This window comes from Brachyhypopomus gauderio, unplaced genomic scaffold (genome assembly GCF_052324685.1).
Source record: "Brachyhypopomus gauderio isolate BG-103 unplaced genomic scaffold, BGAUD_0.2 sc260, whole genome shotgun sequence".
Classification (NCBI taxonomy): domain Eukaryota; kingdom Metazoa; phylum Chordata; class Actinopteri; order Gymnotiformes; family Hypopomidae; genus Brachyhypopomus; species Brachyhypopomus gauderio.
The window spans coordinates 86,104-98,989 of NW_027507081.1; the positions used below are offsets into that span (position 1 = coordinate 86,104).

The 12,886-nt window shown below is 45.8% G+C and overlaps 1 protein-coding gene across 1 annotated transcript; it reads left to right on the top strand.

Annotated features, from left to right (window-relative positions):
- Window positions 1-1,452: 1,452 nt before the first annotated feature.
- Window positions 1,453-12,481, top strand: atp6ap2 (ATPase H+ transporting accessory protein 2). The gene is made up of 9 exons (XM_076995874.1): window positions 1,453-1,607; window positions 2,061-2,191; window positions 2,479-2,607; window positions 3,230-3,325; window positions 4,178-4,315; window positions 9,618-9,671; window positions 9,849-9,998; window positions 10,186-10,305; window positions 11,477-12,481. The coding sequence occupies exons 1-9, from the start codon at window positions 1,553-1,555 to the stop codon at window positions 11,669-11,671; spliced, it is 1,068 nt and encodes a 355-aa protein (XP_076851989.1). The 5' UTR covers window positions 1,453-1,552; the 3' UTR covers window positions 11,672-12,481.
- Window positions 12,482-12,886: the final 405 nt, after the last annotated feature.

Here is a 12,886-nt window from a genome sequence, read left to right on the forward strand (position 1 = left end):
CAGTTATATTTAGCCACACACGCGCACCCTGAACTCTGTTCTCCTTTGACCACATTTACTCATCCATAAAGGTGTTAGTATTAAAGAAATCCCACTTGGCCACGTTTTGTGATGTCAGGCAGTGCAAGCCAAACGCAATCGTGTCAGGAACACTTCTGGAGAGGTCAGAATGTGTTGAGACAAGTGCATTTCACGCGACTAATGAAACACATCTGAGTTTCAGTTTAAGTCCAAACGCATGTGTCCTACGCTGTCATGCTGCATTTAGGCTAATCCTGTCTGTAGTACAGGACGCCTCGGTGTTTACAGAGACCCAGAATACTCTGGCTCGTGCCAACCAAGTATTAGTGAGCATTTCAGTTAAAAGTTGTTTTTTTTTATCCCCCAAAACGGCTAGCCAATAACAAAGGTGTGGTCTACTACAGAGCTGGTGTGTGAAACCACATACGACCTCAGCGGTCTCTATGTGAAATCCAGACGGTCTGCAGCACGGTCACGCGCTGGTGCAACTTTAAACTTCACTTTATGAACCAGCTCACCCACGCGCACGCGCACGCGCCAGCGAGGTTCGCGTTAAACCCCAAAAAGTCCGAGCCCCAAACAATTTCGCAGCTGTAAAACAGAGGTCAGAAACACATTATTATTAACTTGTTGCATTTTTTTTGCATTTTGCCGGCACGGACAGCTGACAGGTCCAATAACAGGCCAATAAAGATTAATTTGGACCGCAGGACCCCTGGGCCAGCCACCGGCTGTTAGAACGGGGCTCTACATCTGTATAGAGAGCAGATGTGGAAACGGTAAAGCGGTCACGTACATCCGTTGCTGATCGTATTTGCAGTTGCTGAAAATATTTTAAAAACCCAAATAAGTCGAAGCTCACATTTTATCTGCTGTAAAAAGCGGCGGGGTGGGGGGTTGGAGGGGTCGTGTCCCGCTGCCGTGTTGCGCTGCGCGGTCAGCTACGATCGCGAAGTGGCTCGCGCGGTTCCTCGGCACGTGGCTCCACTGTCGCGTGACAAGAGCTCCGCCACGTGGCCAAATGTTATATTGCAAGGCGCGTTAAAAATGTCAGTAATTGATGAATTAAACAAAGTAGATCCTTGAACGCTTTCAAGGACACGTAGCTGAAAATCGAGCTTTTAAGTGCCAATACGTTTCTCATAGTATTGTCTTGAAGATGAACAATATACCGAAAGTACCCTTGTTGTCGAAGGTTTCTTTTAAACGATGTCTGGACTCTTCTATCGACAAACCTTCAAACTAAACCGACAGATGGAATTCCCTTTGTGCGCACAAAATCCCACATTAGTGGCCAACGTTAGTCTACATTAGCTTTTTTTTCGTAGTTTCTGAGCGCGCCAGGTCCACCGTTTAGCCACAACACGAACAGTAGGTGGCGATACTCCTCCAGTCTCTGACGCGCGGCGTACAACTAAACCCACGAAGAAGAACCCGGTCCCGCCGCGTGACGTCATTACGTCATCACGTCCTGCGCGAACGTCGTCAGGTGATCTGCGGTGCGAGGAAGCGCTTCGATAAACCGTCAAGGATGAAGCGTTCGTCTCTTCTCGTTACGTTTGCTCTTTTTGCACACGTACTGGCGGGTAAATATTAAAACGCTTTATTAGTCGGTTGTTTGAAATTTCAGCGTGTTAATTGTGTAACGTTATCAGCGATGTTGGTGAGATGCTAGCTAGCTGGGCTAACCTCGGTCGCTAAGGACGACGGTGACCTGCTGGATCTGTTGATGGTGTTTGTGCGATATTGTAGATAACGCACAGAAATGTGAATAAATTATCTAAATAATCCAGTTTAGTCCAGTTTCCGGCGTTGACATTTAATCTGAACCTCTTACTCGTCCGTGTTGAGACCTGAGTCACGTGACCGCTCGTTTGCGACTGTTATGCGCACGTGACGTGGTCTCGTGAGACACTAAATATGGTAATGAATCAACACCTGTTTACCAGATATGCGTTCATATCACGAGATGATGATTGTGTGTGTGTGTGTGTGTGTGTGTGTGTGTGTGTGTGTGTGCGCGCGCGCGCGCCCTGCAGGGGTGGTAGGAGACCGCCTGACTGTGTTACGCAGCCCCCAGTATGTGCACTTCAGGGAGGGCCAGTGGCCCCTGTCTGGGGAGAAAGTTCCAGACCTGGTGTCCCTCACCATGGGCTTCTCCGTCCCGGAGGTAAGACCTACGTGGATAAAACACTCCTTCAAATGTCAGATCTGAACAGATCTGCTCCAGTGAAGAGTTAACTTTAACCCTTATGCCATCTTAATGTGTGTGTGTGTGTGTATATGTGTGTGTGTATATGTGTGTGTGTATATGTGTGTGTGTATATGTGTGTATATGTGTGTGTGTGTGTGTGTATGTGTGTGTGTGTGTATGTGTGTGTGTGTGTGTATGTGTGTGTGTGTGTGTATATGTGTATATGTGTGTGTGTGTGTGTGTGTGTGTGTGTGTGTGTGTAGGATCTTGACTGGCCAGGCCTTGCAGCAGGCTCCCTGTTCCAGCGTCCTCGGGCCAACGTGGTGATCGTGGTGCGCGGTGTTGGAAGTTTGGACCTGCCCTCGAACATCTCCTCTTACCCCCTGGAAAATGTGAGCAGGGCAGTCTGGGACAGTCTGTTCACACACTTCTAACTAGTGTGTCCAGCTCCCTGCTGAGTTCCCTTATTGCCGCCTGCTGATTCATAGATCTGTTTGAAGCCGGGGGGGGAACGGTGCTTGGGGGATTGAATGAAATAAGCCGAAGCCGCTGTGCTTTGTATCTAGTTGTGTACGGTTAGCCCTGTCTTACCGTCTCACCACTGGCACAGAAGCGTTCCAACTTTTTAGCATTTGAGGAGGTTTCATGGCAGACTCGTACAATGAGCTGCTGGTTATCAGAGGAGCAAAATAAACGTGAGGGCAATGCTCGTTCTTTCAGTAGATCTGAAGTTCCCAGGTCGGGCACTGGCCGTGCTGCTGGGCCGAGTTTGACATATGCAGTTTGGGGGATGAGGGGTGGGCGGGGATTGTCGCTGTGGTTTTTCCATGAAGCTTGCACAGCTTGGGTTTTTCCATCGTCTCGGTGGGCGAGTTAACTTCCCATATTTCACTGCTGTCAGATTCGCCGTGTGATTTCCGGTCTGATTTTGTTTCCTTTCCACCCACCTCCCTCTCTTCCTCCCTCTCTTTCTCTTTCTTCCCTTGTTGCCCTGGTCTGGCCCCTCCCTCCCAGCCTGTTCCCTTCACCCTGGACAGCGTGGCCAACACCATACACACCCTGTTCGCCGAGAGCACCCCAGTGGTTCTGCAGCTTGCTCCCAGCCAGGAGGTACACACACACACACGCACGCAGTACGCACAAATGTGCACATGCACTACACAAACCTATAACTACACAGAACTATACAGCACACGGACAAGCGCCACCGATTGTGATGTGGGTGGTGTGAGAAGTCTGTGGAGTAGTAGCTTTAACTACGTTAAGGCACTGCCGATGTATTTTGTGACGTGTGTCTGGCTTTTCTGAAGAGGCTGTGTGGGCCCCCGTTTGTTCCGTTTGAAAAGAGCCTTATTTAAACTCCGCCACACGAGCATAAATCTTTTCACATCTTCTTTTGACTATTACTCGTGATTCAGCAGCTGATTTGCAGCCTGACCTGTCGATCTTATGACAAACACGAGACCAATAACGAAAAAAGAAAAAGAAAAATCAACTTTGGCACATATTGCAACAGCAACGATGAAGTTAGCTTCCTCAGAACGGCTCCAAGTTCTAAGTAAGACTGAAAGACGTCACCCTCTGTGACTGAGGCGAAGGTCACAGTCTGGTGCTTGTGGGGGAAGTTACGAAGGACCTCCACACAACGCTAACTGGACATTTCCTTCTCGAGAAATCGCTTTGCTGTTTTTTTTAGCGAAATGCAGCGTTGTCCGCGTTTTAGGAACGCCGTTAAACATGGAGTATTGGAGGCAGTTGCTCATTCTGCCCATCAAGGGCGTGCAGTTTAGTTCCGTGTTGTGTATTTAAAAAATAAATTAAAATAATCTATCAGGTGAACGTTTTGGAGATGTTGGGTTTCAGTGACTTTTTCAAAATCAGGCCCCCATCTGAACATCAAAAGCTAGAAAATAATTATAAGTCCACACAAGCAGCCATTGAGTGTTCCATGTGTGTGTGTAGAGGCTGTACATGATGGGCATGGCGAACACTGTGTTTGAGGACCTGCCCGTCACACTGCAGCAGATCCGGTCACGTCTGTCACAGGACGGATCAGTGCTGCACACACTGCCCCTGCACTCCCTGAGCCGCAACAACGAGGTAACACACGCACACACACACACACACACGATGTACACCAAAGTAACACGCAACTGCTGCATACATTACACTGCACGCACTGAGCTGAAACACGCACCCAATTCAGAGAACCACAAAAAGACTTAACTTTAGTTTTTCTGTTCAACCTGCAATATCCGAAGCAGAGTTTGACCAGCAGGGGGAGACTAGCCCCTATTAGCTCTGGTGGTGTAGTAACTTGGCTAGTTCACCTCCACCCTGGGCTCACTGCTACGTCAGCCCGCGCCTCATAGCTGCAGAAACAGCTTCTGTTTATAGCCAACTCGAGCAGAGTCGCCGCCGCGCCGCCATTTTGGCTCTGAAGATGCAGCCCCAGCAGAGTTTGTTCCCTTTCGTCCGTTAGCCCAAGCTGTTGCCACTGTAGCTCTTCTGTGTGGTTGTCTCAGGGCACATCTAGACTTCACAAGGATTGAAGTACTTGCGTAGCAGATTCCAAGATCTATAGCTCGTTACAAAATCCTGGACTGGTTCTACATTCATGGGTCCGGACTTTATGTAACCACTCTCTAACGTGCTAGGTCACCATACCCTAAGATTTAGGTGTAAAAGTTAGTGGTGTCAGAGATTAAACGTCCTCACCAGGATTTTGCTCAAGCTTGCTAGATTTTCTAATTAGCAATCCAGGTAAAATTAGTGGAATCAACACAATCCAGGAAACCTGAGCAAAATCCTGGTGAGGACTTTTAATCTCTGAACCTGGAATTGACACCTCTAGTAAAAGTGTCCACATATTTAGCAGATTGCTTCCTGTCCCGAGTTTTTTTTTTTTAATCCATTTATTGTTTTCAAGTGTTTTCTCCATGAATGCGAAAGAGTACAATACAACCAGTGGTGGACGAAGTACAGCAATTATGTACTTGAGTAAAAGTACAGTTACCTTGCATTGAATATTACTCAAGTAAAAGTATTCACCTCAATTTTTTACTTGAGTAGAAGTACAAAAGTATCTGCCTTCAAAAATACTTAAGTATTAAAAGTAAAAACCTTTTTTTTTCTTAGCGTCACATCAAAACCCCTAGGCCTACTCGATCAACAGGTGAACAGGAAACAGTGCCTTACATTTGCCTAGCAAACACAAAATACACAAAACAAGCCTATATTATTCTCACGACATTCATTTCCAAACTTTATCCATATTAATAATTCACACTAAAAAGGTAGACAAGTAGACAAACCGTTTAATATGAAAACATAATTCACCACCAAACAGAACAATAATTTTGAACCGGTCACTTCAGTCCTAGCTTGGGGGACTTTTTCTGAGGTTCTACGTTGTCCACCACATGGCGGGACAGGGAAGCTAGAAGCTCTAGCACCTACAACTAGAACTGTGTGCAGCCCTACCAACTGAACTCATAATATTAAACTTGGCCAAATAATTAATAATAATTTATATAATAATAATCAGGGTTGCCAACTCTCACGCAATGAGCGTGAGACACACGCATTGACTGTCTTTACCAGAGACCGTCTTCACACGCTCACATGACATACATCCGATTTCTCACAGTGAAAAAAAAAATCTAGTTTATTTATCTCCGATCTACATCTATGATTCAATGAGTTACTAGTTCGCTCTGGCGCCAACCACCAACGATCGATCGCGATATAATACTTACCCCCCCCACCCTAGAGTCCTGCACCGGGTCGGGTACCCGGGGGTATCCGCGGGTACGGGCAAATAGATGCTGAAATGGGTGGGTTTTACACGTACCGAAATTTTACGGGTGGGTATGCGGGCGGGTAAGTTAAAATACGGGTGGGTAGCACGGGTAGCTCGTGAATAAGTGGTCATTTTTAGTAGGCTTTTATTTGCTACGTAATGAACATAGTGTTACCTTTTGCCTGATTACCGCCTCCCAATGGTGGTGGCGAAGATCAGGGGGAGCTTACCTGTACCGTAGCTCCGTTGGCCAGAGCGGGCTGAACTTTACTCTTCACCCGTTCTGGGGTAATACCCAAACTTCGGTTCTTTTCCAGTGGAAACATGAGCAGAGGCTGGTTATAACGCAGTACCGGGCATTTATTGTAGCTTGCTTGGTGGTTACAAAGCTAAATGGGTGGCCGTGCTAGAACAAGGAAAATGACGAGAGTGAACTTAGCGTGCTGCTCCCGCCACAGCTGATAGGCAACTACTACCACTGTGAACCTATGCAATTTTATTTAGTTGTTATACTGGCATTTGTTCCCTCTCGTTTTGCATTGTGATATGGCACCGGTTGGCTACATAATCAAATCAAAGTTTATTTGTATAGCGCTTTTCACAACACATGTTGTCACAAAGCGCTTTACAGGATTTAAACGGTTAACAATACTATGGGTCCAGAACCCTAATGAGCAAGCCAAAGGCGACAGTGGCGAGGAAAAACTCCCTATGATGGTGGGGAATAGGAAGAAACCTCAGGAGAACCAAGACTCAAAAGTGAACCCATCCTCCATTGGGCGGCCCGTTAACACACAAATTACACAAAATACAGACAAATACACAAGTCACACACAAATCACACAATCAGACTAAGTAAAGGTAAAAATGAAAGTTCTGGGTTTTGATATTGTCACTGTAAATGTCTGTTGATGAACGCCAGGCTTTCATTCCGTGTCGGAGCAGCGATGCTGGTATTTTAGGCTCCGACTGCAATGTTACACTCCAGGTGAACCTCGGAGAAAAGATACGAGATGTAGTAAATATGTAACAGTTTAATCAAAGGCCAAACTAAACAGATAAGTCTTTAATCGAGTTTTAAACATTGAGACATTTTTTCATTACATTACATTACAAACATTACATACATTTTTTTTCTTTCTTTACCAGTTGCTACTTTTAGCAACCTTAGCACAGCAACCTTAGATTTTATTTTGTGTTGTACTGACGTTTTTTCAGAGGCGCATTGAAAAATAAAGTGCTCTATAGGAATACTTTCGATTTGTGTGATTTTTCATGGGCACGGGTGGGTAACGTGTAGAATATTAACGGGTCCGGGCGGGTACGGATTTAACTTTGAAATAGCCACGTGTTTGCGGGTGGGTACGGGTGCTCTACTCTGCGGGTATGGGTGGGTACGGGTCTCAAAAAACAGACCGTGCAGGACTCTGCCCCACCCCCCGACAACATGCCGCCGCCCCGCCCCCCAACCCTGATTATAATAATTTTAATAATTTTGCTTCGCTTCGCTCATGTTTGTTTGCCTTCGCCTCCCTCATAGGAATGAATTGCGAAGTTCACTTCGCTTGGCCAAATTCGCGTGTATGTTTCCCCGGCTTTAACGTTTGATGTGGGAGTCTCCTGTGTTAAACTGGTGCTTAGCATCTCCACAGATTGCAATTTGGGTACTAGCACACTGCTTTGGATAAAAGCATCTGTTAAATGTAGTGTATTTAAAAGTGATATATTTAACTGGGGTATTTAAACCACCCTGTTGGTAGTACTAATCTAATGGCGAACTTACTTCGATGTGTTTTTCAAGTTTGATGCGAGTTCATAAATGATGACAGCGATGTGTTCTTTGTAATGAAGAGGAGGAATACGAATAATTTTTCTTTTTGAGGAATTCAAACAATTGGGCTAAATAAGGCCAGGGGTGTTGGAAGAAGACATCTGTTGCAGCCATGTCAGATCCTCAGCCATTTAGCGTACAAATCTTAATCTCTTACTGAGTGCTGATTGGTTATAGTCTGTGAGACGGTACACTTTGACCTTTCGGTATTTTATTAAGCGTTGATTTAAAAATGAAAAAGGAACGAGATGTTTCTGTAAATGTAACGAAGTGAAAAGTAAAAAGTTTTGCTTTGACGTAATGAAGTAAAAGTACATTCTTACCAAATAAAAGTACTTGAGTAAAGTACAGATACATGGAAATGTTACTTAAGTACAGTAACAAATTAAATTTACTTAGTTACTGTCCACCACTGAATACAAACTTTCTGTCTTCCTTTATATTGTTTGTTTATTATGATCCTTTTCTTCATAACAGAAGATGTTTGTGGTAGGCTAGTCTGATGTTTCAGTAGCTAGCTTGCTATCTGATCTGTGCATGACAGTCCCACACTCCGACATATGCTCATGCTGTAAGGGTTTATAAGTGCTTATTAGGGTATATAACTCCCAAATCGTAATGGCGGTGAGGTTGCGATTCCTGAACAGTGAGGTCTCTGAACCGCTCCGCTAACATCAACTCTGAGCTCTGGTATTGGTTATTTTGCTTCCTGTAAAAATACAAAAATAGCCTGTGTACTACATATTTTTGCTGACTGAATCCAAACGTGTTTGCGGAATGTCTTTACGGGTTTTGTTGTTTGTTTTGCCCGAGTGTACTCGCAGGTCATTACGTGTAGTGCGATGGGGAAAGTGGATCCCCTGTGTGTTCAGACTACTGCTGGACACTGATTTGGGATGTTCCTGAGGCCAAATACAGACAAAACATGTACACATTGTATGTGATGTATAACTGAAACACAAAATTTACACACAAACCTTACGATAGAAAAATCTAAAGACACGTGCATAATAAGGATCACCTGTTTATTTTGTGAAGCCAAAAAAATTTTTTTTGTTGCTGAGTGTAATTCCCTGGTCATGAAACGGTGATCTTTTTTATTTGGTAACCAGTGTAACATTGAAGATGTCCTCGACCGCAGCACAAACACACTGGCCCCGAACTATCCAGGGGAAAACCCAACTTGTTGCTCGAAACACGCTTGATTCTCAGTACGAGATTCTGGCTTTGCTGTTGTAACGCGTTTGCTAGACGCTTTAGGGTGACTTTGCAAGAGATTTGAGATGATTGCACCAGCCCAACATGAGGGATGATGTCCACCTAGCCTCAGGCCACCGTCAGTTTGAAGAGCAATATAAACGCTGTATGAAACGGACACGAGCTGTGTAGCACTTATCCACCAGCTCGGAGAGCACTGAGGTAACGACAGGTTTCAGTTTAGAATGTGGGTGATCAAATGAACCGGGGGACATGCATACAGTTTTTATTACTTGGTTTAGATTACGATCTTGTGGTGTAGTAGAACTGAGTGGAGCTGACCCCAGATCAGTTCTCTTAAGGTGGTGTGTGTGTGTGTGTGTCTGGGTGTAAAAACAAGTGCGTAGCCGCAGTCTACAGACCTCGTGCAGTTGGGATCCTTCGTGGTTCAAACATTCATGGTCTTTGAGCGTGTTGCATGCGACCTGTATTTACGAACGTGTGGGAACGCGCATGTTCTCATCTATGTATATGACCTGTGTGTGTGTGTGTGTGTGTTTTCTCTGTTCTAGGCAGATCTGCTCTTCTTGTCTGAGATTCAGGTGTTGCATGACATCTGTGCCCTGGTAAGTTCTGTGTTCGCAAAACTTACCACTGTGCTGCAACACTTCAATACCATGATGCGTGATGTTTCCTGTGATACCGAAGCACCATGTTACTGGCTAATGGCCACAGTATATAAGAGAGTGCAAGAGGATGTTGTTTTAAATAAGAGAAATAAACTCTTTCCCTGTCCCTCCCAGCTGCTGAGACACAAGCATTTGGCCCGGGACCAAGCCCCGGACCTGTTCTCCCTGGAGCTGTCCGGGTTGGAGGAGATCGGCCACCGTTACGGCACCGACTCCCCCCAGTTCCAGGACGCCGCCAAGATCCTGGCCGCCGCCCTGCAGAAGGTGAGCACCGCCCGGGCCAGAGCTCTCCGGATCCGGCCTGACGCACGGGCCATCCCGCCATTCACGGTCTGAAGGGTTCGGTTTGAGAGACGAGTGGAGCTGACCCCAGATCAGCTCTCTTAAGGCGGTGGACTAGGCTCGTGTGAAATTAGCGATTAGCGTCGATGTTCTTCCTTCCGCGTTCTAGTTCGCCGATGACGTCTCCGGGGTCTATGGAAACAACGCAGTGGTGGAGGTGGTGACGGTGAAGACGTTCGAGGTCGTGCTCACCAGGAAGTCACGCTCCATCTTGGAGACCCAGCAGATGGTGAGCATTCCCTCATGCCCACAGCCCACAGCCACATGGTCTCACATACGAACTCGCTCTCGACCGTGTGCCATCGGGTTACGTGGTTTTGTAGAAGCTCTAATGCTATTTTTTACCCCCTGCATAATGGCAGATCTCACCGCAAATGTCGCAATTCATAAGCACTTCCTACCAACAGTCGGTTTGCACTTCTGGTTCTTTAGCAAACCAAACAGGAGCCCAGAAGTTTTACCCAACATGCACCTGACTTTTCATTTCACTGTGCATTCGAGAGCGCGACCCGTCCCAGCCAATCAGAGCCAGGGGTCTCGTCCTGACTGCAGCCGCGACCCGCTTCTCGCCACAGGTTCTTTTATTGTGGCTGGTCGTATGTCACGACATTCTAACCACCAAAGGTCTCAAACCCCCACCTCATGTACAGTGGGAGCGTTTTGTGGTGGTGTGTCCGGGCCCAAAATTCAGCTGCCCTCTGCAGACGCCTGCATGCACTTCCTGTAGACAAAGAGCTACTGCTGCTTCTCGATCGTGCGTTCATCGGTGCTCAAAGCCCTTGAGGCTGTCGAGGCTTCTTTTTTATCTTCTGTCCGGCACGGTTCGTTGAGGTGGCTGTGCGTACGGCTCAACAGAACCGGTGCGCACACAGCCGTGCGATCAGCTGATGGAGCAGACCGGCGGTGTAGGTACAGACCAGAAACGCACGTGGAGAACCAGCTGACCTTAAAGGTGCATGGAGGACGTTAAAGTTCTAAAATGAGCTAAAACAAGCAGATTATTACAGAAAACATGAACAAAAAAATCTATAAACTCAATAATCAAACAACCGTGTTGCCCTGTCGATACTGTACACCAGATACGTGACGGGTTAAGCATAAAACCATGAAGAACATTTTCAGCGCCCCCTCGTCAGAGAAAAATGACCTTAAGAAAATAACAAAACCGGTTATCTGAGCACGCTTAAAGCTTTCTTGAGCAAGTTTCATGGACACACCGACCTATGCGGGGTTGATGGGACATTGTAGGTCAGAGTGTGAGGACGCTTAAGTAAGACGTTGTAAAACACAGTTCCATTTCCTGTCCCAGATGTTAATGTACTGAACCACCGCCACAAACCATGTGTGCACACCCTGCTCATGCGATTTATTCAGCTTGTGAATGTTTTCGATGGTTACAGACTAACCCCGGAAGCCCCTACAATCTAGCCTACAAGTACAACTTTGACTATGCCGTGATCTTCAACATCGTGCTGTGGCTGATGATCGTCATGGCGTTGGCCATCATCGTTATCGCCTACAACCTGTGGAACATGGACCCTGGGTATGACAGCATCATCTACAGAATGACCAATCAGAAGATCCGAATGGATTAACCCCCATTACTCTCACCTGCATCCCTGTGTGTGTCGCATCTACACAGATTCCATTTAAACCTTAAGTGTTTGAAGTGAATTGTACAAAGACTGATTGTCACATTGTGATTTATGTGCTGAACGAGGATTATTTATTGATGCCTGATTTGTACATTAGTTTAGAAACCAGCTGAGTCAAGTCTGAACAAGTATTTCACCCAAAAACGCTTACTTTGTCAATGAAAGGTTATAACGGGTGGTTAGTGTAAAACGTATACGTTCTCATTACCTTTGTGTGAGGGTTTTCACCAATAACCAATACAGGATGTAAAAAAACTTTGCATTTCTAGTTGGGTGAAAATGTGTAGATATAATCCGTCGCTATACAGGATGAGTGTGTAGTGCCGTTGTTATTTGGATGTGTGCTCGTTCAACACCGCTTTATTTATTGTGTCGGTTTGGGTGGGTTATTGTCGATATAATAGTTGTGTTTCTAAAGTGTATGTTTGCTCTTTTTCAACCCAGACCACCACTTAGAATTGCGTTTCCTGTTAACGAAACACTTGCTGGTGTTAGAAGGCTGAAATGCTTGCCGTGTTTAAGCCCAGTGGAGGTTTGGGCGAGTATCTTAGTACTGAAGTACTGAGGGTTTGGGAACACGTCGTCTGGGCTTAAACAGTGAACCTATCTTTTAATCCTAATGCACTGGACATGCAGAATATTTGAACATCACACACCAATGTGCATTTGTATGTGTTTCCTATACAGATGTGATTATCTCCGTGAACATATAATGTATATGCTAAATTAAAAGAAAATGTTGGGACTGTCGGATGTGAACAACCGTGGTGTTTTCTACACTCTAATGCTTAACATGTACACATTAAACCCTTCGAAAAGGAAATTACGTTATTGAGACAGCACTACCGTTATGAGCAGGGCTCTCAAGTCTCACGCATTGAGCGTGTGACACACGCATTTGACCGTCTTCACACGCCACACTTCCGATTTCACACGGCGAGAAAAAAAATCTAGTTTATTTACCTCCGATCCATATTTATGTCACCCTCCACTGTTCGATCGCGAAATACAAACACCCCCCCCCCCCCCCCCCCCGCTCAACAACAATAAACGTTCGCCACCCCCCCCGTCAACAACTCTCACACTCTGACATGAATCCAAAACTTGAGAGCCCTGGTTATGAGTATTAAAGATATCTATCTATCTATCTATCTA